Genomic DNA, 26,742 nt, shown 5'->3' on the forward strand with positions numbered 1-26,742 from the left:
GACTATTTTTTAAGCAACTAAAAATTTAAAATTATAACTAAACATGACAAGAAAACTAAAAAGCAATCGGTTTATGATAAAAATGAAAAAGAGACGGGCAAAGCTCCAATATAATTAAAATTAGGAGGGTATGTCGGCAATTTTGAATATAGAGTGACTCGTGTGCAATACAGAAGAAGAGTCTCGACTCTAAGACTGCAAGCCAACCAGAGTTACTCGCGTAGGGAACCCAATGACGTCGTCAACATACCACGCAAATAACATCTTTGATTATTTGACTTAAACTCCAATGCCGATATAAAATATTAACGTGATTAAATCATAACAGTTCGAAAAAAAATAGAAAAAGAGCGAATAGTATTCCAATATAATCACCCACCGGTGACGGGTCCACCCCGGATAAAAATAAATATATAAAAAGAAATAAGAAAAAAAGAAAGAATTCGAGTCATTCGACCCCCAACCAGGGACATTTCTGTAAAATCCGTTTCTATATAATCTCACCCTCCGTTCTCTCATCACGTTTAGTCTTCCGGCTGTATCTGCAATCTCCACTCTCTCTCTCTCTCTCTCTCTCTCTCTCTCTCTCTCGCTCTGCCCTCTGCTTGTTCTGAAAGCTTCCGGAGCTGCAATTCGATCTCGTTCCCTCAAGCAATCTCGCTCTCAAATTGGGTTTTCTCCACTGTAAGTTTTCTCTTCGATTTCCCGGCTTTTAATGGCGGATTTGTCGATTTATTCATGTTTTTGGACTTCGACTTTCTGTTTGTTTCCCGAGAAATTGAATTGGAAAATTTCCGAGAAAAAAAAAAAGAAGAGCTAACATTTTGATCTGTTTTCCATTGCAGGGGATTGAGGAAAAGGCGTTGGAGATCTGTAGATTCGTACTGTGGGTAAGACCAGAACAGCATGCGGTGGTGGCTGAGTCTCTCTGTTGATGTTGTTCGCAAAGCCATCTCTTTGAACCTTTATTGCAGAGTAATTCTGTAATTCTTCTTTTTAATGAGCAGTGAACAATATTGAAATTCTGATATAACCCTTCAATTTTCTTACCCTTTTTTACCCTAAAAATTTTCCATGGGATCCACTTTTTTCATCGTCGTTCCTTGTTATGTTCGTCAGATTAGTTGATTTGAATCCAAAAAGCCTAAATCTTTATCTGAAATTCTATTTCAATTCACTCTCATTTGCTTGTATTTGGGTAATTTAGCTTAAATTCATCTACACTTTTCATATTTTCTCCATTTGGTTCTTGTTGATCTGCCTTCATTCCTTCGATTTTCGGGTTCGATCTCACTTTCTTGTCAATCAATCTGCTCAGACTTTCTCATACTCTATTTGAGTTTTAGTGTATTGCTCTGTGTTGAAATTGTTTGTTGTTTGGAAGTTGTCATTCCAAAAAAATTCAAGTGCCGGGAAGTTGTTTAGTTATGGTGTGCCAAGCAGCGGGCCAAACAAGATTTCGGGCATTGAAACACGAAAATGGGATTGATGGGGGCGCCACCATAATTGTTAGAGTAATAGCATGCTTTCAACCTCTCCAGGATTGCCAGGTTAGTAATTGAATTTACTACTTGTTGTTATCACTTCTAAAAAAGAAGAATCAGATGCCCCTATTCGATATTTCGGCTTTATTCGTTCATTTTCGGTAGATTCCATGTTCTTTTTATTGTGCTGGATAATGGTTGATGATTCCTAATATATGATTCTTGGGTATTTTCCAGGCTGAATATTTTCGACATTTGTTGAAACCTGTAACGTAGGAAGATTTCAGTGCTTTTGTGTTCAAGTTAAGCTGGAGTTTTTAGTTTATTTCATTCTTGCTGAAAGAGAGACATAAACAAACTATTTCTAGTTGTACATACGTCCTTCTGGTACGTTTTACATTTCCGATTGGATGAATTGTAGTTTATTGTTTTTGGTTTTTTTGTTTTTCTAAGTTATTAGAAGTTTAATTATTTGTGATTGAACTTGTAGGTAGTTGTTTTGGTTGGATGGGTGAAGATTTTGGAGCCTGGATTCCTCAGCAGCATCTGGGCTGGCAACCACCCGATCCGAATGCGATGGGTGCTCAACATGGCTTGGGGCAACAAAATTTCATTACTGCTTATGGGAAACCAGGCACTAATATGCTTTTGACAAATGGTACTATGCCGCCATATGCATCCTCCGAGTTGCCGCAACCACAAGTCGGCAGACCAAATGAACCTAAAGGTTGGTTCTATTGCTTACCCCGTATCAGACAGGCCTTCATGCCTGCCACAGACAATGGTCTCAAAGAGAAAGTTTCTTCTGCCTGTCATGAAAGTACTGGGGGGACATTCATACCGTACACAGACAGTGCCTTTGAACAGAAGAGACTCCTTGTTAACAATCCGTCAGGGTATCAGACAACTTTGGTCTTTAGTTCTGAGATAGTGAATCCATTGCAGTGCCATACTTCTTGGAATCCATACCAACAAGGTGCTTATTATTTGGATGGGGATGATCCTCGAAATGAAAGAGATTTTAAAAATCTATCTGGAGCAGTTTTGACAGATGAATTCAAAGGGAATGATGAATGTGGTGCTGAAAGTGAGATGCATGAAGACACAGAAGAACTGAATGCCTTGCTCTATTCAGATGGTGATAGCGATTATACTGACGACGATGAAGTTACTAGCACCGGCCATTCTCCGAGTACAATGACAGTTCATGATAAGCAAAATTGGTTTGAAGAAGTTGCCAGTTCTGATGGAATGAATAAAAAGCGGAAGCTATTTGATGGAGGTAATGATGACGTGCCATCCGTAATGGACACTGCTAGTCCCATGAAACACAACCGATCGCTGGAGTTGGAGGATGATGCAGAATCCAGTTGTGCCTGCAACCGAAGTTCTGGATTAAGAGAAGTGGATTCCTTGACCAGCAACAAGAAGATGAGAAAGGAGAAAATCCGCGAAACCATAAACATTCTGCAGAACATAATTCCCGATGGAAAGGGAAAGGATGCGATTGTGGTGCTCGATGAAGCAATCCACTACTTGAAATCGTTGAAGCTCAAAGCCAAGGCTTTCGGACTTGACTCCCTCTGAGTCCTCAATATGTCAGTTCCAGTAGTGCCTCTAGTAGGCACCTTGTATTACTCATTATCAGTTATCGTCGATTTAGTAATATTGGAGAATAAGTCGGTGTACATACGTGTTGCTTGCGGATATAGTACGGCATGAAGTAGGTTCCAGCTATGGTGGCGAAAACGGGATCGGCTCCGGAGAGGATGAATCGAGCATGAAACCCTCTTGAAGCATTTGTGTTAAATGATTGAAATGGTGAATGATTTGTTTTAGGGTAAAGAGAAAGTGACAAGCGCACCTGGAGAGAAAGAGAGCGTGTCATATATTGGCATGGGGTGAATTCAAAGAGAAGGAGGAGAGAGGTCCCACCAAAAGAGATGAAGAGTGCACGCCCCTTGTGTTTTTTTGGGTCCCAACACTTCACTTTCCTCTCACTTTTGTGTTTACATGTCATCTCTCTCTCTGCAAGTTTGCACGAGCAAGAAGGCTTTCACCAACCCCATCATACCAACTTGCCAAAAGAGGGTCCCAAAACTAACCAATTTCTGCCGATCAAAAGGGTTCAATCCATGACAGCCATGTGAGCGGAGCGACTGTTACTCGAGGTGAGGCGACAGACTTACCCCGTGAGATGATGGGGTTAAAGATGTTACCATGGTTATTTTTTAAGTGTGGTTTTTGGGTGTGCGGGATGTAAATTGCATGTGGGTGTTGGGTTACTATTGTCCAGATGTCCATGTACTTACGTTGCATGCAAGCTTTATGATACGGGACAGCGATGTGTATTTCAATATTTGTGTGTTGTGATGTGATTCCCTTTGTTTTTGCTGAATGAAGTATTGTTGTTGCAGAAATATTTTCTTTGATTTAATAATGTAATTGTGAAATGAGGGGGAGGGACCACTGAGTTTGCATTAGAAATATGTGTGCAATGAGGGGCACGTGTACGGCTCTAAGTTTAACATAATTTTGGCCTATGAGATTGAAAATTGATAGAAGTAATCTTTAATTTTGTTCACCATAAATCATTTTTGGTCATTGTGAAAAATCTTTCAACATAATTGTCAAATTAACAAGTAAGCAACCATGTGGTCACTTTTTTTTTTTGAAGGTATTTTTGTCAAACTGATCCTTTCTTTGTAGTCGAAATGGTTCCTGGGATTTGCATAACTCTTCATATTGGTCTTTGAAAATGGAAATCGATAGAAGTGGTTCATAAGTTTCCATTGTAAATTATTTTAGTCATTTCGTGAATATGGAGAAGATATAGAAACTCCAATAAAATATGACCTAGTAAGTGCCTATATCACCGTAAACTCCAATAAAATACGGCTCTAAGTTTAACCTGTCTATAAGTTACTATACTCCTAGAGGAGAAGGTGTTGACTTTTGTTGACAATTGAACTCGTGACATGTGTGTCTTAGCACATGTTCGTAGTACTCGTCAATACGAGCGCACGAGCGCAAGTGGAGAGGAAATTAGAGCTAGAATGAAGATTTTACGAAACACAAATGTTAAGGGTATTCTTGTAATTCTAAATTTAAAGAGTAAAACTAATAATATTATAAAATGTTAACTAAAGTAAAGCAAAGAGGGGAAAAGGAGGTTTCTGGAAAGGGGAGGAAGAGAAAAGGGGGGGAGAGAGCGGGAAAAGAAAAGGGGGACGAGGACAGAAACTATATCTGGATCTTTGAGAGCAGTCGATGGAAATATGGAAGAAGATGCTAGGAGAAGCAAAGAGGAATAAGGAATTGAGATGTTACCTAGGAACTGAAAGGAAAGGTGTACAAGCATGTTGTCTGAATCATAACAGAAATATGATTGTTTTTGTCGAGCTGCAGCATAGCTCTCTTTATTCCTTCCATAGCTGCTTTGTATCAATCTTTCTTATTGATTTTAATTTTCTACTTTGGGTGTTTTGATCAAAATATCTGGTCCTACAATTTGGATTAAAAGGTCAATTCTTGTTAATTGTTGAATATAATTGAAATCAAAGTTATAAACATGAATTCTGAATTGTGTGGAAGCATTCTGGAAGTGTAATTTGAATCATAAGAGTATAGGTTCTAAGTTGCAGAAAAACTATGTTTCAAGTAGCCTACATTGAACTCTACGTCCTTATGAATTCCTTTTTAGCGTATAGTACGTGGTTTAAAAGTAGACATGTTCGTGATCTAAACCCATCTAATTTCACGTAATTCCATTGAGTGTTGATATGTCAAAATCATATTCAAACTTGAGTCCCGAAACTACCAGACAGCAGCAAATACTGGGGTTCCAGTTTTGAGACTCTATTTTGTAACTTGCATAATTTTCAACTTAGAACCCCGTTATCTACAAATCTTTTATGCTTTTAAAGTACACAAAACAAGCTTCCAAACACATGTAAGTTTGCATCAACCGGTATAGTTATGGGTGTTCAAAATCAGGTTTAATCTTAGTTGACTGAAATTGCTTTTCTGCAGCTTTTGTGGAGAAGAGGTTGCTGCTTTTGCAATATTCGTTCATCTCTCAGTTTTAATTCTAATTTACTTATCCGTATTGAGTTTGTGACTAAACCACTTTATATGGTTATGTATTGGGGTTCAAAGAACCATTTTCTTATACAATTATAAGCTCAATGACGTAATGTATTGGTGCAATTATACCTATTTAAACACATAAATCCCTTATGGTCCAGAATTATTTCCATTCAAACGTATTGGCAGTGATGAAGTTACTATAGATCAACCAAAATGTTATTTGAATTGGGTGCTGTTAAATTTGTAATTCCAAGTACTTTGACTAGAATTAAAGTTCATGTCATGCATTTAGTAATGTCTTGTATTTGTGAAAATGGAATTGGCCAAGTTGAAGGATCCGTGTATTAGTAACTAAGAGCAATGCTTAGGAATCTAGTTAGGGGAAATACGATAGACATTTACGGAGTTTGATTATACTAAACTTCGTGGAATGTTATATTATTATTTATCTCATTGGTTGATTACTCTTGTTGGGTGTTACTTGATCAAGTGCATAATTGGATGACTTGGATGGTAATTGAATTATTGCTTTTGTTGGATGTCTATTGGTGTGATTATGGCTTGCTTTGATATGAGATGGAATTCTGATCAGACTTTGCGATAATGTGAGGTATGTTAGGGAACTACGAATGACTTGATTCCTTCTTAGGGTACGTAGGCAGTCTAACGCTACGGTTAGATGCAGCCATGAAATAAAAGGAAATGACTGCGTAGTTGAATTATTGATTGTGTTTAGGTTGTTTTGGAGGTAAGACATGATGGATAAACAGGGATGTGGTGACATCATGTGTCGATCTTGGACGTATGTTGGGATCGGGGCATGACACATGAATCCATCACGGTCGCTTTTTTTGATATGTTCGTTAGCTTAGAAACATTCTGGCAGAAAGAAAGAGAAATGACAAAAAAAGGAAGAAAAGCCTAGAAAGAAAGAAAGAAATAAAGAAAATGAAGGAAAATGACGAAAAAGGAAGAAAAGCCTAGAAACTTTATGTACTTTTTGGTCATTTTACATATTCATACTGTTTTACATAAAAATTTACCAAATACTATAACAGTGTTTTTATTATTTTATTATTTTTTATTATAAACATTTTTACAAGTATAGTTTACCAACACTTTACTATATTATTTTACAACTGCTCATTCTCATAGCATAGCACAAGTAGGAGTGGTACAGGGAAGGTCCAAAAATAATAAATACATAACGGGGCAGGGCGGGATGAGACTGGTCCAAGTAAATAATGGGGCAAGGCGGTTCTAAAAGTTGGAGAAAACGGGCCCCCAGCCTGGATCGTTGATTTCCTACCTTATTAAATCTCTACCATCTATGATTCTATCACCCTCTCAGTCTAATTTCTTTCCCTCGTTTTCTGAATTTCCTTCTCTCTCTAACCTTCACTTTGCAAAACTCGCTTATTTCCACCAAGAAACCATCACCCACAACCATCATTTTCCTGGTCAGATTCAAATCAGAACCACCAAAATCAATTTTTGGGTAGCTTGAAGATCATGTTGTGTGTTTGCATGGAAGATCTGAAGCTATGACAGTAGTAAACTCTTGATCTCGAGAACCCTAGGGCAACTCATCGAATTTTGATGAGTCATTCGTCCAAATCCGTACCAATTTCTATATGGTTGAGTTATGTAGTGATGTATGTTGAGATTTGCTATGAAATTTGAGGGTTTAAACCCTTATTTCATCATTGTTAATTTCTCCAGAATTTGACTGGGAGACTTGTCCAAATTATGACGAATCAAAGACGGATTTAAACCCCTATTATGGAAATTATGAGCTTGTTGGTAAGTTTCTAGACTCTTACATGAATTTTGAGTGAAATTTAAGTGTGAATTGGGATTCTTAACCTTTGAATGCCTACGAGCATTTTTCCAGAAATCGATCACGGACTCCGGCTGAGTTTCATTGAGTTCGAAGCCAATTTCAACCCAAGTCTTCTTGGATTGAACATAATAGAATATTTCCATCATTTATGGAAGGTTTTGATTTAATTTGGTGAAGGGATAGAGTTGATTCTAACCTTGGACAATTTCTAGATCTTCTCTGCAGAATCTGGTGAGCTTCGGTGATGTCAACGATATTAGAGACTCAACGATATTGGACCCGTGGACCCAGCCTGTTTTGGCTCGTTTCAAACGAGTTGGGTTAGGTTCGGTTCCAAATTCTCAAAACCCATTACCTGGCTCGGCCCGCCCCGTTACTATTTACAACGGGTAAGGTCCGGTTCCTCTAAATTTAGGCCTGTGCCCACCCCTAAGCACAAGTAGTTTTTTTTTTCTTTTCTTCAAAGCACAACAATTCAAACTAATACTTAAAGATCTAAGGCCATCTCTAACCTTGGACAAGTAATTTTCAAGGAATAGAGCTGATTCTAACCTTGGACAATTTCTAAATCTTCTCCACAGAATCCGATGAGCTTCGACGATGTCAACGATATTGGACCTGTGGACCCAGCCTGTTTTGGCCCGTTTCAAACGAGCCGGGTTAGGTCTGGTTCCAAATTCTCAAAATCCATTACCTAGCTTGGCCCGCCCCGTTATTATTTACAATGGGTAAGGTCCGATTCCTCTAAATTTGGGCCCGTGCCCACCCCTAAGCATAAGCAGGTTTTTTTTCCTTCAAAGCACAACAATTCAAACTAACACTCAAAGATCTAAGGCCATCTCTAATGATTTGGCTATATTTTTCCAACGTTCTTAAATACAACACAAAAAGATAATTTTCAAAGAATATTGACGGACAATAATGTTCATCCCCAGTGGTGTAGGGACTACATTTTATTCCTCTCAATATTCTATCACCCTTTAGCATCCTAAGAAATACTATAGTACATTACTTACACATTCAACTACAATGTATTGTTAATTAAACCACTATTTTATACTAAAATACTTAAAATTTAAAAACAATACCTAAATGTAAAAGAAACCAAATACATAAAAGTCAAAGACATCTACCTTCTCTGTGTGTGAGAGACTTTCTCTCTTTGTGAGAGTTTTTACTCACAGTGGTGTGAGTGGTTTCCCTTCCGTCAAAATTTGAAGCCACCGACCCTAACTGTGGCAAAAGTCGGAGGCCAGTCCTTTCTTATTTCTATTTGCTTTCTCCTTTCTTTCCCTTTGTTTCTTTTTCCCTTGTTATCCATCCCGATCTACCTTGTTCTTCAACCCTAATAGCCGTAGGTCTTACTAGACCATGCCTTTAGGTTCTACCTTCTCTTTCTTGTTGAGTTACGTACTTAGTTTAAAACGAATAAACCTCAATTTCAAGAAATCATATCTTCTACCAAGACATTTACCGACAAAACGTATGAAGAATTTCAGTGTTCACACTGGCTCGGATGTCCACACCACCACCTTCTCTCTGCTTGCGTTTGTTGGCAGTGTCACTCATGGCGATCCCATTGGCTTCTTTCAATTGGTGACTGAGATCAGTTTGTTTTTGGTTTTGGGCTTCAACATTGTTTGGCCTCTTGTTGTTTAGTTTGGAAGGTTCATTTTTACTTTGTGCTTACTTATTATAATCGGGCCTTTGTCGTGTAATTTGTTATCGTTGGTAATAAAACTTATCTTTGACCCAAAAAAAAAAAAAAAAAAAAAATCAAAGACAACTACTAAACATTATTAAAGAAAACAAATGATAAATTACATTTTTGTAACTTTATATATCATCTTTAAAATGTTGCAATGTCATACAAAGAGTGGGGGCTTTGCAGTCTGTGAAACCTGGGGCCTGTGGAGACGGGCTTTGTTGTCCCGTGCCCTTTCCCCTGAGCAGAACCACCACCACTAGCGCTGCCCCTCCGTCATCATTACCCATCCACACCACACCAACACCCATGATGAATCGCAACAATTCAAACCTAGTGTGATTGAAAGGCTGGTCGGGGTTGGGGAAGTGCGGCAAGGCCGAGAACGAGCTCAGGGGCATGTCGCTGGAAAGGGATGACATAGTATATACTGATCTTATAGATTGTGAATGGCTAATCGACAATTCTACAATCAGGAACGTTTAGGATATATGTATGAGAAATAAATGTCTCATGAATCTAATTTCCTTATATTACATTCTCTCTATTACATATTTTTTGAACATATAGTTTAAACGTGTAACATTTAATGAGATGACTCTAAACTATAATATTTTCCTTAAATTAAACTGAATTAGTTTCATAAATATCTATAAAGTATCATTTTATGATTGACCTTTAGCACATTTCTAACAATTGTAGCAGTGAAAAAAAGAGAGGTGCTAGTGGGTACATATTTGGGGGCTTTCGTTCTTGGGTTAATAATCATGGTACGGTGGACTAGGGATATGTGGGTAATCTCCATATATGGAATTCAAAAGATCAATTTGGAAGAATTATTAGGAAATGGCTTGATAGGGGAATATGTTTGTTGTTGCAAATATTAGATAACAAAAAATTAACCTCCTTAAATCTCAAATTTTAATACTGCAAATTGCAAGTCGCAAGTACACAAAAAAGATGACAATGTAGCATATAAGCATGGGTATCTCTAGAATCTCAAATTCATATCCTCTTTGCTAAAAATCCAAATCTCATTAGCCCGGAAGAGAGAAGGGTCCATCCTCCGAGTTTCCAACATAGCCCAAGCCTTGTCGCGTTGGGTCCAGAAACCAGAACTCACGGAACGACATGCCGTATCCCTGACCCCACTTAGCGCTTCAAAACAATACATGACGATACAGCGGGTCCCACGTGTCCAGTTTCAACCATATCAATCACCGCCAATAGAAAGAAGATCAACGGCGGTTAAACATCTCGCAGACGTCTCACAGCCGTCGATCTCACTCCCAAACGACAGCATCATGCTGTAATCTTCTAGACAATAATAATATAAAAAAGATTAGAAAATATATAAAGACATAAATTAATAAAATAAAAAAAAATTGTGTAGGAAAAGGCGAGTGTTTCGTGTTCCTGAAAATTGGACGAGGAGGAGAATCAAGAAGCGCTTCTTCTTCTGCAAGTAGCTTACTGAAGATTATCGGACTGGTACACGATCGCGTTTCGGTTTTTGGTTTCGGGTTTTCGGCTCTTCTCTCTTCAATGGAAGGCGTCCCTTTTCACGACGGCAACATCCACGACTTGATTGCAAGACGATACGTCGACGTTCGGCACGTATGTTCTTCCTCTTTCCCTCTTTCGCGTTTTGGAAATTTCGGCTCGCAATTCGCATGGATTTTCTTGTTTTTGTGAAGATTGGGTGAATAATTTTGCGTGCTGTTTGCAGGATGCCAATCACAGGTTGCAGATGCACTCGTCGTTGGTGCGAAGGCTTTCTCAGGAAAGAGAATTGGAGGTTTGTTCGCTTCGATTTTATTTTCGGCATTTCATTTCTTTTGCGGTTAATGTTTTCTTCTGCCCTAGTTTGTAGTAAATGTGAATTCTTGTGATGTGAGGTGAAATATGTGATGATCTAAGGACATCTCCAAGGGAGTTAGCAATTGGGTAGCAAAGTCTAATTTGCAATGTCACGTAGGAAAAACGCATCTCCAACGGGGGTAGCAACCCAATTAGCAAATTGAAAGAATTAGCAACTCACCTTGTAAAAGATCAATTGCTACTTCAAATTGGGTTCCGCAATATATTTATTTAAAATTATTGTTTAGTAAAGAGTTTAGAACTAAAGTTTGTGCTCACAAGATAAAATAAAGTTAATATATTAATATTTTAAAGTGAAAGATAAAATTTGAAGAGTTCCTTGAAGAGTGGGCTGGAGTGACACATTTTTAAAGTAGCATAAAAGTGCCAAATGAGTTAGCAAATGACACTTTTAAAAAAGCTTTTTGCAAACTCCTTTGGAGATGCTCTAAGGCAATTGAAATTTGTTAGTTGTAATTATCCATTCTGGTTCTTCAGCTGTTACTTGTGTATTAACAGTTAGAGGGAACGTGATTCGACCAGAAACTAGTTAAACAACTGTAACTCCACTTCATTTGAAATATGATCAATTTTTCTTTCAGGATTTTGGTTTATGGACTAGGTTGAATTGAACTGCTATTTGGGCGAGACACTACCTCAACTGTACTCTACTTAAGAGACTCACTTTAATTATCTCGGGACAAGTTTGAGACTGTAACGACACCAGGCAGCTCACTGGACTTAGGAGTGTTGTGTGGTGTGGTGGTTTTTTTTTTTTTTTTTTGGGGGGGGGGGGGGGGGGTGGGGAGATGAACAACTGACAGTCAATCCTCTGCACATGGGCTGAAGTCATGATTTTTCAGTTTGTATGATTCAGAGCACCTAGTTGTCTTACTGAGAGGTTCATCATATGACATTGTCCCCCAGTGCACTTTCAGCATGAGAGATATCGTGCCATAAATGTTTTAAAGTTTAAACAGATGGAAATAGTGTAGACTGTGGAGTGTCATTTTGTTGAAACCTCATTCTTTGCATTTACGTGCATGAACAACTGTGGAACTCTGATTGATACTTAAATTTCTTTGGTACATAGTATGATTTCTGTTGAGCTTTCAGTGCGGAGGTATGGTTTGGAAGTACAAAAATTTGGCTGTTGCATATTCAATTTGAAGAGACTTGTCATAGCTTATCTTTTAGCTTATTTCCTATGTTTGCTTTTCTTCTTTGGATGTAATTATTGAAAAGAAATCCACTGAGTTAGAAATTGGTGACGTTTTATTTACAAATATGTTTACATTTCTATAATTATCATTTTATGATTCGCTCTCTCTACAGGGGCATCAAGGTTGTGTTAATTCTATTGCTTGGAATTCGAATGGCTCACTTTTAATGTCTGGATCAGATGACACACGGGTATGTTAATTACTTAATTCCATGATATTACTTATAACATTTCCCAAATGATTTATAGTTAGCACAGGGATAGAACCACCATACATGAAGGGGATTGTAAAATTTTACGGAATGTGATATTAGCATGGTGTCCAATATTATTCTACATAGTTATGATGCAGAATCATCCTAGTGACTTGGATACATGTGTTAAATTCCATTGAGATAATATATCTGGTGGATCACATATATTTCTTCATTGAGAATTGTTTTAACATTGCATACATTGCTCCCTATGTCACTACTTCTGCAAAGATGAAATATGGGTGAGATATATGGTGCTTGAAGAGAAGTTAAGCATTCTTTTCCATTGGAATAGGCTTTTGTTGTTGAAGTCAAAAGCTTGGTAACCCTTCTTAAAGGGAAAGTGAAGATGTATATTTGTGAAATGCAGCTGTGTATGTATTGCATCATGACCAAGTTGTTAATGCCTCCATATTCTGCAGATAAATATCTGGAGCTACTCTAGTCGGAAGCTTTTGCATTCTATAGAGACTGGGCACAGTGCGAACATATTTTGTACAAAATTTGTCCCTGAAACTTCTGATGAGCTTGTGGTCTCTGGAGCTGGAGATGCAGAAGTAATGTTTAAACATTTATAAACTGTGAATGTGAACACTCTATGCCTAGACTTTAAATACTGAACATAATTTAAACTTATCTTTTTGCAGGTTCGATTATTTAATTTGTCTCGTTTGAGTGGGAGAGGAACTGATGATAATGCTATTTCTCCATCAGCTGTGTATCAATGCCATAGTAGAAGAGTAAAAAAGTTAGCTGTAAGATTCCAGATTGTAGAGAAATTTCACATCAAATTTTTGTGTAGTATCTATATTGACACAAGAAAAGAAAATTATGTTTTGGGTTGTTCTTGGTTTTATGAGTATCGAACTTGTCTCATAGTTTCCGCCTGCTTCTTATGGCAGGTTGAAGTTGGAAATCCCAATGTGGTATGGAGTGCAAGTGAAGATGGAACTTTGAGACAGCATGACTTCCGAGAGGGCACTTCTTGCCCACCTGCTGGATCCACTAATCAAGAATGTCGCAATGTTTTGGTAAATAATTATGTTAATTAGATCTTAGTTCATCTAATTTAACATGAAAACATCAATTTGTCATGTTGTAAACTCAGATAGTAAAATTAAATGGAACTCTGAATGGGATTAGGGAATGTTAAACTGGGGTTTATTTGCATGAATAAAAAAGGTAATAGCAAGTCAAAAGTGCGAGTATCAGAACAGAGGGTGGAAAATATAAAGGATATGAGAGAAAACCAGACTATTAAATTTGGAGATGAAAACATCTATTGGTTTTCTATGATAGTTTAGAAGGCATGCATTATATTTTTTGTGCCCTCAATAGGTTTCTGTAGGACTGTTTTTTTTTATTGAATTTCAACAGTTAGATTAACGCTTTAGTCATGCTCACTATATATGCCAAATTTTCGGTCATTCTAATAACTAACATTCCATATATATTATGACATTTTTATATTAGAAATCGAAACTTCTTACTGGAATAAGTCTAGATCGAAGTGGCTTAAATTTGATAATTGGTCATCATCAGAAGAATTAAATCCAAGATTGGATCAACAAATTAAATTTGTTAAAAATTCATTCCGTGATATAAAATTCATTAGCTTTTTTCTTTTTATTTTGTAAGAAATAAAAATCATTAGTTTTGTGTCTGTGTCAGTTGATCATGCTCCATATAACATTTTACTATGGTGATGATTTCTTGAAAATGAATATCCAACTAATGTTGTCAAGGAAATATGACACTTCATTATTTTGTGACAATTTCATCAAACTTTTAGATGTAAATTATTCCTTACATCTGGTCAAGCATCCACAGAAAAGGAAGTTATAATAATGAAGATTAATGTTCTTAAGGAATTTCATCTTGAATTGATACTCAACCAGTAAATAAAGCCATTGACAAGCTGTAGAATCCAACTTTATCTATACTACTTGGTATTACAAATTTGCAAGGAATGGATATGTATAAACTCCTTATGTGTCCTTGTAACTATGAAAAATAATGCAAGTTTCATCACTTACTGCAAAATAGGACTTAGTATTATGTGTATATATTATTTGTGTAAAAAGTAAACCTTATTTCCATATTTTCAATACATGATAGTAGCTATCTTTACCTGTCACCAGAGTAGGAATGTGAAATCGTTCTTTTGATTGTGGGGTTGTTTCTCAAATGTGCCATGTCCATGATTGATTGGTAATATGTCTAGGTTGATGAACTACTATTTAAAATCTTCATGTTTGAGTGTTTGTTTTTTTTTTTTCTCTCTCTAATACTCTCAAAATGTATTTACAATACAGTATTGATGAATTTTCTCCATTGAGACTCACATGGGAAGCCTAAATTAAGGAATCTTATTTGGGGCAAGTCTGAGTCAAAGAGCCCAATTAGTGGGCAACAGCTTGATCCTTGAAAAAGTTTCAAGGGGGCTCTGTTGTGTGGTCATTACTAAATATTGTACAATTTTCAAATTAATTGGTGTAGTTCTGTCCTTTGCGAGATATGCTCGAATCTTAATTGTAGTTCACCTCTTTGATGTAACCAGAGAGCTTTATCTGTCCACATTAAAATTTCCTTTAGCAAAAAACTTGTGTAGATTTGTTAGTATACCATTCTTTTGCAGCCTGGAACGTTAGGTGCTTTCTATTTCCCTGTGTGTCCTAATACTTTGGAAATCATTGTTTTCAAATATATTCTTAATGGCAGCTTGACTTGCGGTGTGGAGCAAAGAAGTCACTTGCTGATCCCCCCAAGCAAAATTTTTCGTTAAAATCTTGTGATATCAGTTCCACTAGACCTCATTTGCTCCTAGTTGGTGGGAGGTATTTTGTTGTTGTTGGTTCTTAATGCAATGACTTTGTTAACATCCCTGCCACTCTTCAATTTGAACTGATTCTCGTTGTGAATGTTTGCAGTGATGCATTTGCCCGTTTATATGATAGAAGGATGCTGCCACCACTGACATCCTGTCGGAAACGGACAGCGCCACCTCCTTGTGTTAACTATTTTTGTCCAATGCATCTCTCCGAACGTGTTAGTGCAAAGTTCTTAATTACTCAACTGCTTCCTGTCTTCATAAAAACTCAGATTCCTGTTTTTGTTTGGTAAAATATATGCTGGTTGTGCTTGCATCAAACTATTTGCTACAACTTTTGGATGTTTAGTACTTTCTTTTATGGATTATATTTTCAGTCAGCGATGTTACAGTTTTTAGCAGAAAAATTTATGTGGAACTTTTGCTCGGGCTTTTGTGGATATGATTTGGAAAATTGTTAGTGTTCAGTTGTAACTTCTTTTCTCTGACCCCTGAACATTTTGACTCTTTTAGTTGTTGTTTACTCCTTTTTACTTTTGACGGATGAACTTTTTCATGCTATCCTAATTATCTCCCCCCACCACATACAACCTGAGGGCAAGAAGAAACTGTTGACGGAAGTTTTGAATGTTTGATTTGTATGCCCAAGTTTAATGTATACACCAATTGGTTTATCAAATATATATTGAGGAAAGTAGTATTTTTTTTCAGGGACGTGCTAGCTTGCATTTGACTCATGTTGCATTTAGTCCAGACGGAGAAGAGGTTCTACTTAGTTATAGTGGGGAGCACATATATTTGATGAATGTAAATCATGGTATGTTAATTATCCTTCAAAATAATTTGCTTATGCAGTTAAATGATGTGATTTACGTGGCAAGGGTGTAGTTATAGGATAAAAATATTGTTGGTTAATTTATCATTGATTCGGATGAATGTCCAGTTATGCTTGGACTATTTATGACAAGTTGACAACAAAAATTTCTGATCTCACTTTGTTATTTTGTCATTTTTCTCTTCATCTGGTTGTATCATATTAGTACATTCCGGCTAAACAATATATATTGGTTTTGCAATTCCAGCTGGTGAGAGTGCTATGCAGTATACTTCTGGAGATGTTTTGAAACTAACCAGCTTCAGTCCTATACTCAATGGAGTCGAACTGCATCAACCAGCATCCAATGTGTTCAGAAATGGTCTTCCCAAAAGAGGCAACGTTGCTGCTAGGGTGTGCGTCTTTTCTTATTTAGTTGTACTTGTATCCTAGTCATTTTTATTTTGTCTGAAAGGAATTGGAAGTAGCTGGTATTCTCTAGCAAATCCATTTGTGGCTTATCTAATATAATATAGTTGTTTCAGTTTGAGAAGTGCAGGAATCTAATTGAAATTGCTGAGCGGTCCTTGGAGGAGGGGACAGATTATTTTTATGGCATTGAAGCGTGCAATGAGGTGTTGGATGGAAATGGTTGTGATATTGGGCCTACACTAAAGCATGATTGCCTTTGTATTCGTGCGGCATTGTTGCTTAAGGTGATTTTTTATCATGTGAAGTTACTTGGTCGGAAACATATTCATTAGTTGAAGGGCGCTTAACTCTTTCTTTCTTTTTTTCTTTTTTTCCAGCGCCAGTGGAAAAATGATGTTCATATGGCTATAAGAGATTGTTATAATGCTCGGAGGCTCATTAGCTCCTCTTACAGAGCTCATTACTATATGTCTGAAGCTTTATCGCAGGTAAATTCTGTGGTGCTTCCTGCAGTTGACTATGATTTTGGTTTAGTCATACATTGCTGTCACTAAGTGTTGGGACTAATCCAGCCTCCTTTTACCATCTTCTCTGCAGTCATCTTGACTTTCCCAATTGGCCAATTTACATTTTTTTTTACTTTTGTTAGGTCTAGAGTCGTGTTATAGTCTTCTGTTGGACAGGACGGGTTGAGATTAAGAGGACTGAATTTTTACCAAGTTAATGTGATCCAGAAGATGCAATATTGCAACAGAACCTTTTGTTTTTTAACAAAGTGTTTAAACTTGTTGCCCTTTCCTATATAATCGGGATATCCTTGACAGGATCGTAAATCCGATTTTCAAAATTTAACCTAATAAATTATTGGTCCCTAATATGATTTGACAGCAAGTGCAATTTCCCAAATCATTTTTTTTTTTCATTTGGAGAGAGGGGAAGGGAGCGAACTGGAGTGACATAACCAATATTTATAAACACTAGTGTGATGGGAGTTACTGCAATATATTGAAAGTTGCACAGGAGACAAAATAGGGTGTGGTAGAGAGAAATGGGTAGATAGAAGTTGAGTTTAATTATTATAAAATACTAGATTAACCTTGGCTTTTAAATCTTTGTTTATGCTTTCTTTGAAAAGTTTCTTATACATGTTTAACATAGAAGGGGTATAATTGGCATGGTTCTTAGACTCTAAACCTTTGTTGGCCTGGGTTTTAATGAATTTTTTTTACTAAGACTAATATTAGTATTACAAAGTGACTCTTTTATAATCGAATAAATTTAATTAAACTTTCATTTGTTTTATTACTTCTTTCTTGATCTGCTCCATTACTGTTAATTTTTTTATTAAACTTTTTTTTATTGATAATTTACTTAAGAAATCTGTCGTAGACTATTCACTTATGTTGTTCTCTTGAGGGCCTAAATTTTTCTCCTGAGGAACTGTTTGTTAGTTTATGACTGAAACAAGGAAATGCAATGAAATTATAAGCTTGTACCTGTCTTTGTGTTTGTTAAGCACTTTTTGGTTGGTAATTGCTATTTCCTTGCAGTTGGCTAAACATAAAGAAGCTCTGGAATTTGCTATCGCAGCCCAATCTTTGGCTCCATCAAATTCTCAAGTAGCAGAACGATTGGAGCGTGTACAAGGGGATCTTGCTGCAGGTTTGTGATTTTCAGTGTTTTGTGTCTTGTGCATTCCCCTGGTCCCCAAATAGTTTTTCAATTGATCAGCTTCTAATTTTATTCAGTACAGTAGTGTTGATTTGACCATTTTAAGTAGACTAGGACTAAAGCATTGTGTTTCCATCTTAGCCTTGTTCCAGTTTTTTTTAATAACTACAGCATACTGGAATGACAATAATATATATATATATATATATATATATATATTTTTTTTTTTTTTAAATTCAATATATTGTATAATTTGTGGATGCATACATGAGTGTCTCTAGTTAGCGCTCACATGGGGTCTTTGACATGCCAACTTCCAAAACCTCGATGTGAGAGTACCAGTATATTTGACATTTTTTTCCTTTCCTTTTTCATCTGCATAAAGATAAATTTTAGTCGTTACTTGGGGAAACCATATTTCGTAAAATCGACAAAATAAAAACTGTTGTAGCTTTCTTCACAGAAATCCTTAACAGTTAACACCTTGATTTCTTCATTTATTCTAAAATAATGTGAATGGGGGAGTTGATTTCTGCACACCCTATTTCACTTCCTGCACACTCTTGCCATGTAATTGAACAAATCAATGGCGACTTGAGGGCCGGTGTGCAGCTTAGATCAGCACTTTGCGAGGACTAATTCTTTGCGTTGCTTGATTCAACTCAGTTAACTTTGTGAGGACTAATAATAGGATTAGTGACTTAAGAGATTCAATGTACTTTGCTGATGGTAGTTGGATTACTGAGCCAAACATATCCTATAAAATGAATACGTTGTGAATTAACATGATTTGCAAAGATCAATTTATGGCATATTTTGTATTGATTCATTGTTATGCAGTTGTAATTGTTTGTTTTAATGTCTAGTTGAATCTGAAAGAAATAGTAAGCCAAATGATGGAGCACCCAGGTCTGAACCTCGAGGTGAAAGAGTTCTATCACTCAGTGACATACTCTACCGATCAGAGGGTAATAGTGATGTTTCACAAGATGGTCCAAGATCTGAAAGAGAAGATTCTGATTATGATGAGGAACTAGAGCTGGACTTTGAAACGTCGATCTCAGGTGATGAAGAGCATGATATCGAGCCCAATATTGTACAAGGAAGCTTAAACTTGAGAATTCATCGAAGAAGTGATTCTGCTAGAGAAGTTGGTGGTGCAAACGGCCCATCTGGATCCCCTTCTTCGTCATCTCAAAATGAAAGAATACCATATCAGGTTGCTTTCATACTTGATGTGAAACTCTGGTGTTTTCAGATTGATAACATGCAATGGTGTTGTTGGCATTATCTTTTGCTATTGTGCTGATTTATATCTTATAGTGTTCCTACTTTGTTTACCTGTAGAGGATTGATTATGATTTCTTCTTTGATCTCTAGTGTAATTGGTCCAAGTATAGGTTCACTGTGTTGGATGGTAGAAAAAAGTTATTGACTTCTATGTGATTTGTTCTATACTTTATATCTCATTCTAGGTATTCAATGCCCAGCCACTGATTCTTTCTCTGCCTTTTTCTGTGATAAGTCTTCATACACCCTTTAATGAAGGATGCAAGAAGAAAATTTCTCTTTTTAGGTTTAAGCACAAGCTTAGAAAATTAATGTAAAGGTTAATTATATGTTTAAATGTAATTATGATAACTTGGCGTCTTACTATTTAGGATTCCAATTATATGAGGAAATGTTGGAGAATGGGATTGCCTACATAAAATTAGAGTGGAAGTTGTTCTTAGTTTAGTGTTATTTCTATCTTAATATTCTCTGTTCTTTCTCTATTTTATTTTCACAATAAGTCCTAGGTGCATTTTTGACTGTCATCAATCTAGGGTTTCTGTCACCCTTTGCTCAGAAAAGTCCCCTTTTTTCATGCACTGATTCTTTTATTTTATTGGTTGAATTGCATTAACTTTTTGCTGGACCAAATTAGATCCTCTTGTTTTTTTCCTTAGCGTCGATAAAATAATCTCTTTAATCTAATACATTCTTCTTTGTTTTTTTTTTTTTTTTTTTTTTAAACTTAAATTTCAGCCTGAGGCAGTTATTGATATGAAACAGAGATATGTTGGCCATTGTAATGTTGGAACGGACATAAAACAGGCCAGCTTTCTTGGCCAGCGAGGTACTTTTGTTTGGTGTAGATCTTACTTAAGAATACAATGCTATTGAGTCTTGATATTATTAGGACTTGGTTATTCTTGGCATTGAATGATAGTATTAAAGGTAAAAAACCTTCGTCTTTTCTATATTTATGCGCTGTGGCAGTGTGTGGTTACTTCCTTTAGATGAATCTACATAGCAGAGTTACCTCAATGCCTCATCATAAAAATGTACATGGCATCCTCAAATATATGTGTTTGGGATCTGATCTTGGGCGCATCGATAATTTTGTCAGTTTCATGTCTTTTTATAATTCATCTTGCTTATTTATTTTAGTGGAACTTATGTGTGCACTTATCAGTTATACCATTTATCTCAAGTAAAAGAACAAGTTTGATTTTCGAACAGACTGGTTGTTGTCATAAATATTGTATTTCATGATTGTACTGTTATCTATATTGATTTGCAGGTGAATATGTTGCTAGCGGAAGTGATGATGGCAAATGGTTTGTCTGGGAAAAGCGAACTGGTAGACTGATAAAAATGCTTCAAGGAGATGAAACTGGTATTGTTTTCCCCTGCCATGGAAAATAATGAGATGACCAACTTCCTTTAGTAGTTTTATTTACTAACATATTTACGTTTCTCTGTGCAGTTGTGAACTGTGTACAGTGCCATCCGGTTGATTGTGTTGTGGCAACTAGTGGAATTGACAACACAATAAAAGTGGGTATTATGAAGTCAACCCTTTTCTTTTTTTTGGGTGGGCTGTGGTGCGGAATTACAAAATTATTTTTAATTTTGTTTTGGTTCATTATTCTAGATTTGGACCCCCAGTGCCTCAGTCCCATCTATTGTGGCTGGTGGAGCCGCTGGACCAGAAAATGCTGACATTTCGGTAGTCATGGAATCCAATCAGCGCAGATTAAGCCATAATCGTGAGACTATCCTGTAAGACTAGTGAAAATGTCCGACTCTATATGATTATCCCATTTGTTACAAAGACTGAAAGTGCTTCTGTGATAACAATATAATTATAACAAACTTGTCTAACCTGAAATCCCCAAACATAGTCTCAACATGATGCGTTAAATTCTGAATTTAATACGAGCATGTACTGGGAAAAATGAATCCATGATTGTGCACATGGAATTTTAGATCTTTTAACTAGTCTATTTCTTGATTTCATTTCAGTATTCAGTTATATATGCACTGTTGATTTCCTGGCTTTGCATCCTCTCTTCTTCCACTGACTAATGCCATATATGTTAGGTACAGCCATTCTGAAATTTTGGAGCATTTTCGAATGCACGAGTTTGCTGAAGGAAGCTTGCACCCATTTGAGTGTGCCCAGAGCTGACAAAGTCTTATGGAAGTATGGAGGTACTGATCATGTCTTACTGTCTTATTCCTTTTTTCAAACTCCATTGTTTCTTGTTCTTCCTGCACTCCATTTAAATGATGGGCGATGAATCTTCTGTATTTGGTATCCTGGGACTCGCAGGCGTCTACACATGCACAAGACTATATATGCACCCACAATTTTAAACTTAAATCGATTAAACAATTGCCAAATTTTAGAATTAAACTTAAATTGATTCAAGGCATACAGCTATGGTTTGGTCATATTTGATTGACAAATTTTATATGTAAAGTGTAAACTCTGTTTCACTAAAACTTATGCTTATTGTTGAATTATGAAATTACTTACATTCAACTAGAATTATAATGGAAGTATAGGACAATCGTGTGTATGGCTTGCCTCAACTTTTGCCAATTGCCAAAAGGCATGACGATTTTGATTATACTCTTTGAGATTGAAGTGGTGTAATGGGTGATATAATGCCTTAGTTTATCCCAATAGCAAAATTGGTGTGACCATATTTTACCGCCGACTGTCACTTCGTTAATTAGCAAAACGTTATAGTTATACAGACTATGCTCTCGTCGTGCATCTTGGTCACTTGAGTAGTTTACAGGTTGTGCTATCTGTCATTTTAAACCTACTTTAATACTAATAGGTGACTGAAGCTTGTGATGTTTTTGTTTTGGACGGTGGAGGTGGAAGTTACTGATTTCATAACATGATACTTATGAGTCTAGTTCTGATTTTTATGGGTTATTACAGATGCATAATGGTAGATTGTAAAGGAGGGGCAATCGGGTTTTTGTTTTCTGTAATGCCAGAAGTTGATCCGAGGCAACCGATATTGCTGTTGGCAGAAATCTTGTAAGTCATACAAAACCATTATCAAATCCCTAAATTTGTTGAAAACATAGAGATGTTATTATCCGGTTCTCAACTGTAAAGTTGTACCAGCTGAAAGTAGTTTCTCCCCCTCTTGGTTTTGTTTTTGTGACTGTAGATAAGGAATGAGGATGTTATTTTTGTGTATTCGTTTGCTTTCCTTTCCGTGTACAGAATAGAAAGTGAAAGTTGGTCTATTGTCTTGTGAGTTGATAAATATATAATTCCCTGCTGCCTTGCCTGCAACCGTTTTCATATGACATTAGATGTATTCCCTGCCGCCTTTGTTTTTCTGTATACGTCTTTTTCTTTCGTTATTTTCAGTTACAGAATACCTCCTTTTTCTTTATTGAGCAACTATAAAAATCTTTTGGCGAGGAATCACAAGTTTTAGTCAGGGCAATGTGGCCGTCTCTTTACTCGAGTTCGATATTAGAAGAAAATGAAACTGGATGTATGATTACCTTTCTCTGTGTTGCTTCTTGTAGTTTATGAACCCTCGTATAAACTACAAGAAGCCTCATGTTTTACCTACTTGGTCATTTTAAATTAAAAAATGGTTTGTTTACATGGTAATTGTAGGTGCATTATATTAGAAAAAGGTTTGGAGCATTAGTCCTTGGATTTTTGCGCGACTAACCAAAAACTCAAGTGCGTAGTGCTTCCTACAATGCTACTTTTGTGTAACTCCGTTAAACCTCGCATCTCTTATTTACCCCATAAAATGCTTACTTTTGGTGGAAACTGTATGGAGTTACCCAAAACACCTTTGCTATACACTGATGCTTACAAATTATATGGATTCCGAATAATATGAATTTGCAAATTTCTATCCGACTTGAAATTTTGGTATGAAAATTTGAAACCCTGGTTTCGATCCAATCCATCCGAAAACCGCCCATGGTCTAAATTCAATTGGTTTTACCCCCAAACCGCAACCAAACTAATTATAATTATATGATTTGGTTCAGTTTGATTTTAACAGAAAGCCGAACCAAACCGATTTTAGACATTTGATTTGGGCCACGTGGTCAATAGCTAATGTAGTTACAACCCAATTATGAATAACCCCATCATCAACATCCTCATCTAGGCATTACTCATACATCTTTCCAATTACAAACTGATACGAGAACTACGTGTGTAAAAGTAAAACAACATAAGTGAAAACATATGAATCGTCGGTCTAACTTTGATTAGGCCGATTTACAAGTTCTCAAAACCAAAAAATGATGACAGTCCGGTTCATTCTAGACGGGTAATTTTTTTTGGAGTAGGACGATATTAAATAGTTAGTTATTAAGGAAAAAGCAACAAGTTGCATAGTTATGATTGGTTTTTACCATTGGTCCACTGCAATAAAGCACCATCTACCGGTACGATTGAACTGATTAAACTCTTTCATGGTCAAAATCAGGGTAAATCAACTTAACTGGCCAGTACGAATGAGCTGGTTTAGTACAATTATATATTTTACACTAAGGGGAGGGAGAGTTCGATTAAGCCATACAATGGACAACCTAATTTGGTATCGAATTCGTCATTCACGAGATTCGAACTTAAGACCTCTTACTTACAAGTAAAGATGAATACGACCAGACTAGTACTAAGTGACAGTAGGAAAGAACAGGTTTAACCGGTCAATATGGACGCAGCTGGTTTAGTGAGTAGCAACGGGCAAACAAATACACAGTGAGAGAGGGGATCCCTACTACTGCTAGGCTTTCTCTCACCACAATCACCTACCAAAAGCAATGCCCTAAAACCCGAAAGCGTCCACTATTCAAGCTCGCAACGCAGCAGCAGAACCATACTCGCTCTTTCACCACCATTTTTGTTTCATCATATATTGTGAGTTTCTGAAGCCCTTTTATGGTGTTTTTAAGAGCTTATTTCTTATAACAATGGTGGCTTTGAATTTACTGTTTATTTTATAATTTCAATGAATGTTACTCTGCTGTTAAAACACTTGCCTTGATTTTTTCTTGTTCTCGGTTCTCGGTTTTATAGATTATTGGGTTGTATGGAGAAATGATCAGAATTAGAGGGATGAGATAGTTTCTCTGGACCTTGTGAGCAAACAATTGAAACATCATGGAATTCATGAATATGATTATTACTTTGCTGATTCTTATAACTATATCGATGCAGTTTCTTACTGAGGGACAGAACAGGTACGGTGATAGGGCATTTGTTTGTCTCTGCTTTTCATTTTCTTCTTGTTCAAATGCAGTTACCTCCAATCGAGTGACATGTGATATGACCATTAATTTTAGCACTAGATCAAATTTGTATGTGTATTTGTGACTTGAATTATTAGGGTGATGTAGATTGGTTGCTGATTTTACATTTATGTTCATGACATAACCTCATGAAATGGACGTAGAATAATAAAGCGACACTTCAAAAACCGCCAATTTTGGAAAAGGAGGACATACTTTTTATGATAACTCCGAAATGTGTTATTTGCCATCTTGAGGAACTCTGCATTCTACAATGCTGTCTTTAAGAGTAGACCATGTAATATTTGCTTGACAGTAGCGTGGTGTCTTTTCAAATTATGAAAGTTTTGAATATACCTGCATTGAACCTTGGTTATTGGACTCCGTTGCTGAAGCGTAATTGTTAATGTCATTCCTCCGTCCTTGGTGCAGGTTTGAAATGCGGCTGATAACTTCCAAGAATTTTACGATTCCTGCAGCTGCGTAGTGCTAACTTTGCTGCTTGAAATGTTAAATTCTTCAGTAGTGTAGTATATGGATACTTTGAATCGTTGATGAATTTGTACCTCTCTATTTGCTAGGAGATGCACCTGGCATTTTGTGCCTTTTTAGAAGTCTATGTAGTCACTCAACATCTAATATCTGCTGCATAGTGGTCTTGTTTTCTACCTTCGAGTTTCGACCAGAAAAAGGATATCGCTTGTATTACAACCTGTATCTTGATGTCCTTTCTCGTGAAGCTTACACTTTTGTCGGCCGAGAAAAACCTTGCAGATCCCGGTTTCATTGCTCTAGTGCCTTTATCCGTCTCATCGTGCTACTTGTTCCTCGTTTCGTATAACTTTTCCTCCCCTAAAAAAAATTAAAAAATGATTAGTCAGGTAAGCAAGCTGGTGTGCTCCCTCTTTTAACGACTCTTATGAACCCACCTAACCTCCCTAACGCACACTGCACACATTTGTTTCTTTGGTCAAACATACACCCTTTTTTTAATCATTTTATAGGATTTCTCCACACAAGTTATAAATTTTTCCTTTTATAAGTATATGTAATAAATTGTTTCTTTTGATTAGTAATTTTTATTCATGGTGATGAGGAGGTAATGTTTTGTAATAGTTTAGTACAATGATATATTTTACACTAAAGGGAGGGGGGAGTTCGGTTAAACTACACAATAGGCAACCTAATTTGGTATCGAATTCATCCTCCACGAGATTCGAACCTAAGACCACTCACTTACAAATGACGAGGAATATCATCAGACCGTAGTACTAAGTGGCATGTTTTGTGATAGTTTAAAGATAGTAATAAAATAAAATTTTTTAGGTGAAGGACCTAACCCTATCAAGGTTTATAAGGAGTTAGGTTATTAAGGTCACCTCAAGCCAAGAGGCATAGGCCACATTTAGCCCTAAAAGGGGCGTTTGTTTGCCCTCACTAACTTTCACTTGACTAGACTGGAGTAACTATTAGTCTAATCCTGTGTTTCTTAACATGCTGGACAAACGTTAATGAGATTAATCGGGACTCACCCAGACTAAGACTAAGGATGTGTCTAGTGGTTCTTAGCGAGAGCCTCCAAAAACCATGGGACTAGCTAAGACCTTGGCTTCGTCTCTGCTCTCCTGCTAGCGTCCCTCTTTGTTCTTTGTCCTCTCTCCTACTCTGGCCCCTCTTTGCTATTTGTCCTCTCTCCGGTGACATAATAGCATTAGACCATCACCACTTTCTCCCTCTCTCCTCGTCTTGCTCTACTATAACCACAAGACCACCACCACCAAAAGCTCGACGCCAATCTCCGCGTTCGAACACGACCTAGACTTAAGTCGGGACCAGAACCAGAGCATACCAAATGCCCAAGTACTAGTTGGGGTTTTTGTTGGTGGTGGAGAAGAAGCTGAGCGTCGCCATCACGATTACAACAGACCTAGCGGCAATTTCGATTTCAATTGTGAAATTAGGGAGAAAGTT

At 36.8% G+C, this 26,742-nt stretch overlaps 2 protein-coding genes and 1 long non-coding RNA gene across 9 annotated transcripts; all 3 read left to right on the forward strand.

Moving 5' to 3' along the window:
* Positions 1-445: 445 nt before the first annotated feature.
* On the forward strand, positions 446-3,904 carry LOC137707968 (transcription factor bHLH145). 2 transcript variants are annotated; one of them, XM_088685917.1, is made up of 4 exons: positions 446-684; positions 846-1,550; positions 1,722-1,871; positions 1,975-3,904. In XM_088685917.1, the coding sequence occupies exon 4, from the start codon at positions 1,992-1,994 to the stop codon at positions 3,069-3,071; it is 1,080 nt and encodes a 359-aa protein (XP_088542043.1). In that variant the 5' UTR covers positions 446-684; positions 846-1,550; positions 1,722-1,871; positions 1,975-1,991; the 3' UTR covers positions 3,072-3,904. The 2 variants fall into 2 exon arrangements, with proteins under 2 accessions (XP_088542043.1, XP_068303027.2); XM_068446926.2 differs by lacking the exon at positions 1,722-1,871 and having other exon boundaries at positions 521-684.
* A 6,551-nt stretch (positions 3,905-10,455) lies between these two features.
* Positions 10,456-22,795, forward strand: LOC137707953 (protein ALTERED SEED GERMINATION 2). Of its 6 annotated transcripts, none has more exons than XM_068446914.2 (20): positions 10,456-10,738; positions 10,851-10,919; positions 12,317-12,394; positions 12,880-13,014; positions 13,105-13,212; positions 13,360-13,488; positions 15,179-15,294; positions 15,388-15,505; positions 15,999-16,104; positions 16,370-16,515; positions 16,647-16,817; positions 16,911-17,021; positions 18,084-18,195; positions 19,071-19,423; positions 20,233-20,323; positions 20,771-20,866; positions 20,957-21,027; positions 21,125-21,252; positions 21,580-21,684; positions 22,430-22,795. In XM_068446914.2, exons 1-19 carry the CDS (start codon positions 10,667-10,669, stop codon positions 21,659-21,661), a joined length of 2,292 nt encoding a protein of 763 aa, XP_068303015.2. In that variant the 5' UTR covers positions 10,456-10,666; the 3' UTR covers positions 21,662-21,684; positions 22,430-22,795. The 6 variants fall into 6 exon arrangements, 4 of the variants coding, with proteins under 4 accessions (XP_068303015.2, XP_068303009.2, XP_088542921.1 ...); XM_068446908.2 differs by having other exon boundaries at positions 10,462-10,738; positions 21,574-21,684; XM_088686795.1 differs by having other exon boundaries at positions 10,513-10,738; positions 11,584-12,394.
* A 1,099-nt stretch (positions 22,796-23,894) lies between these two features.
* LOC148690418 (uncharacterized) lies at positions 23,895-25,537 on the forward strand. Its single transcript, XR_015957216.1, has 2 exons — positions 23,895-24,400; positions 25,204-25,537. It is a non-coding gene; the product is annotated as an uncharacterized LOC148690418 (long non-coding RNA).
* Positions 25,538-26,742: the final 1,205 nt, after the last annotated feature.

This window comes from Pyrus communis, chromosome 15 (assembly GCF_041283825.1).
Source record: "Pyrus communis isolate YQ-2024b chromosome 15, ASM4128382v1, whole genome shotgun sequence".
In the NCBI taxonomy this organism is placed as follows: Eukaryota; Viridiplantae; Streptophyta; class Magnoliopsida; order Rosales; family Rosaceae; genus Pyrus; species Pyrus communis.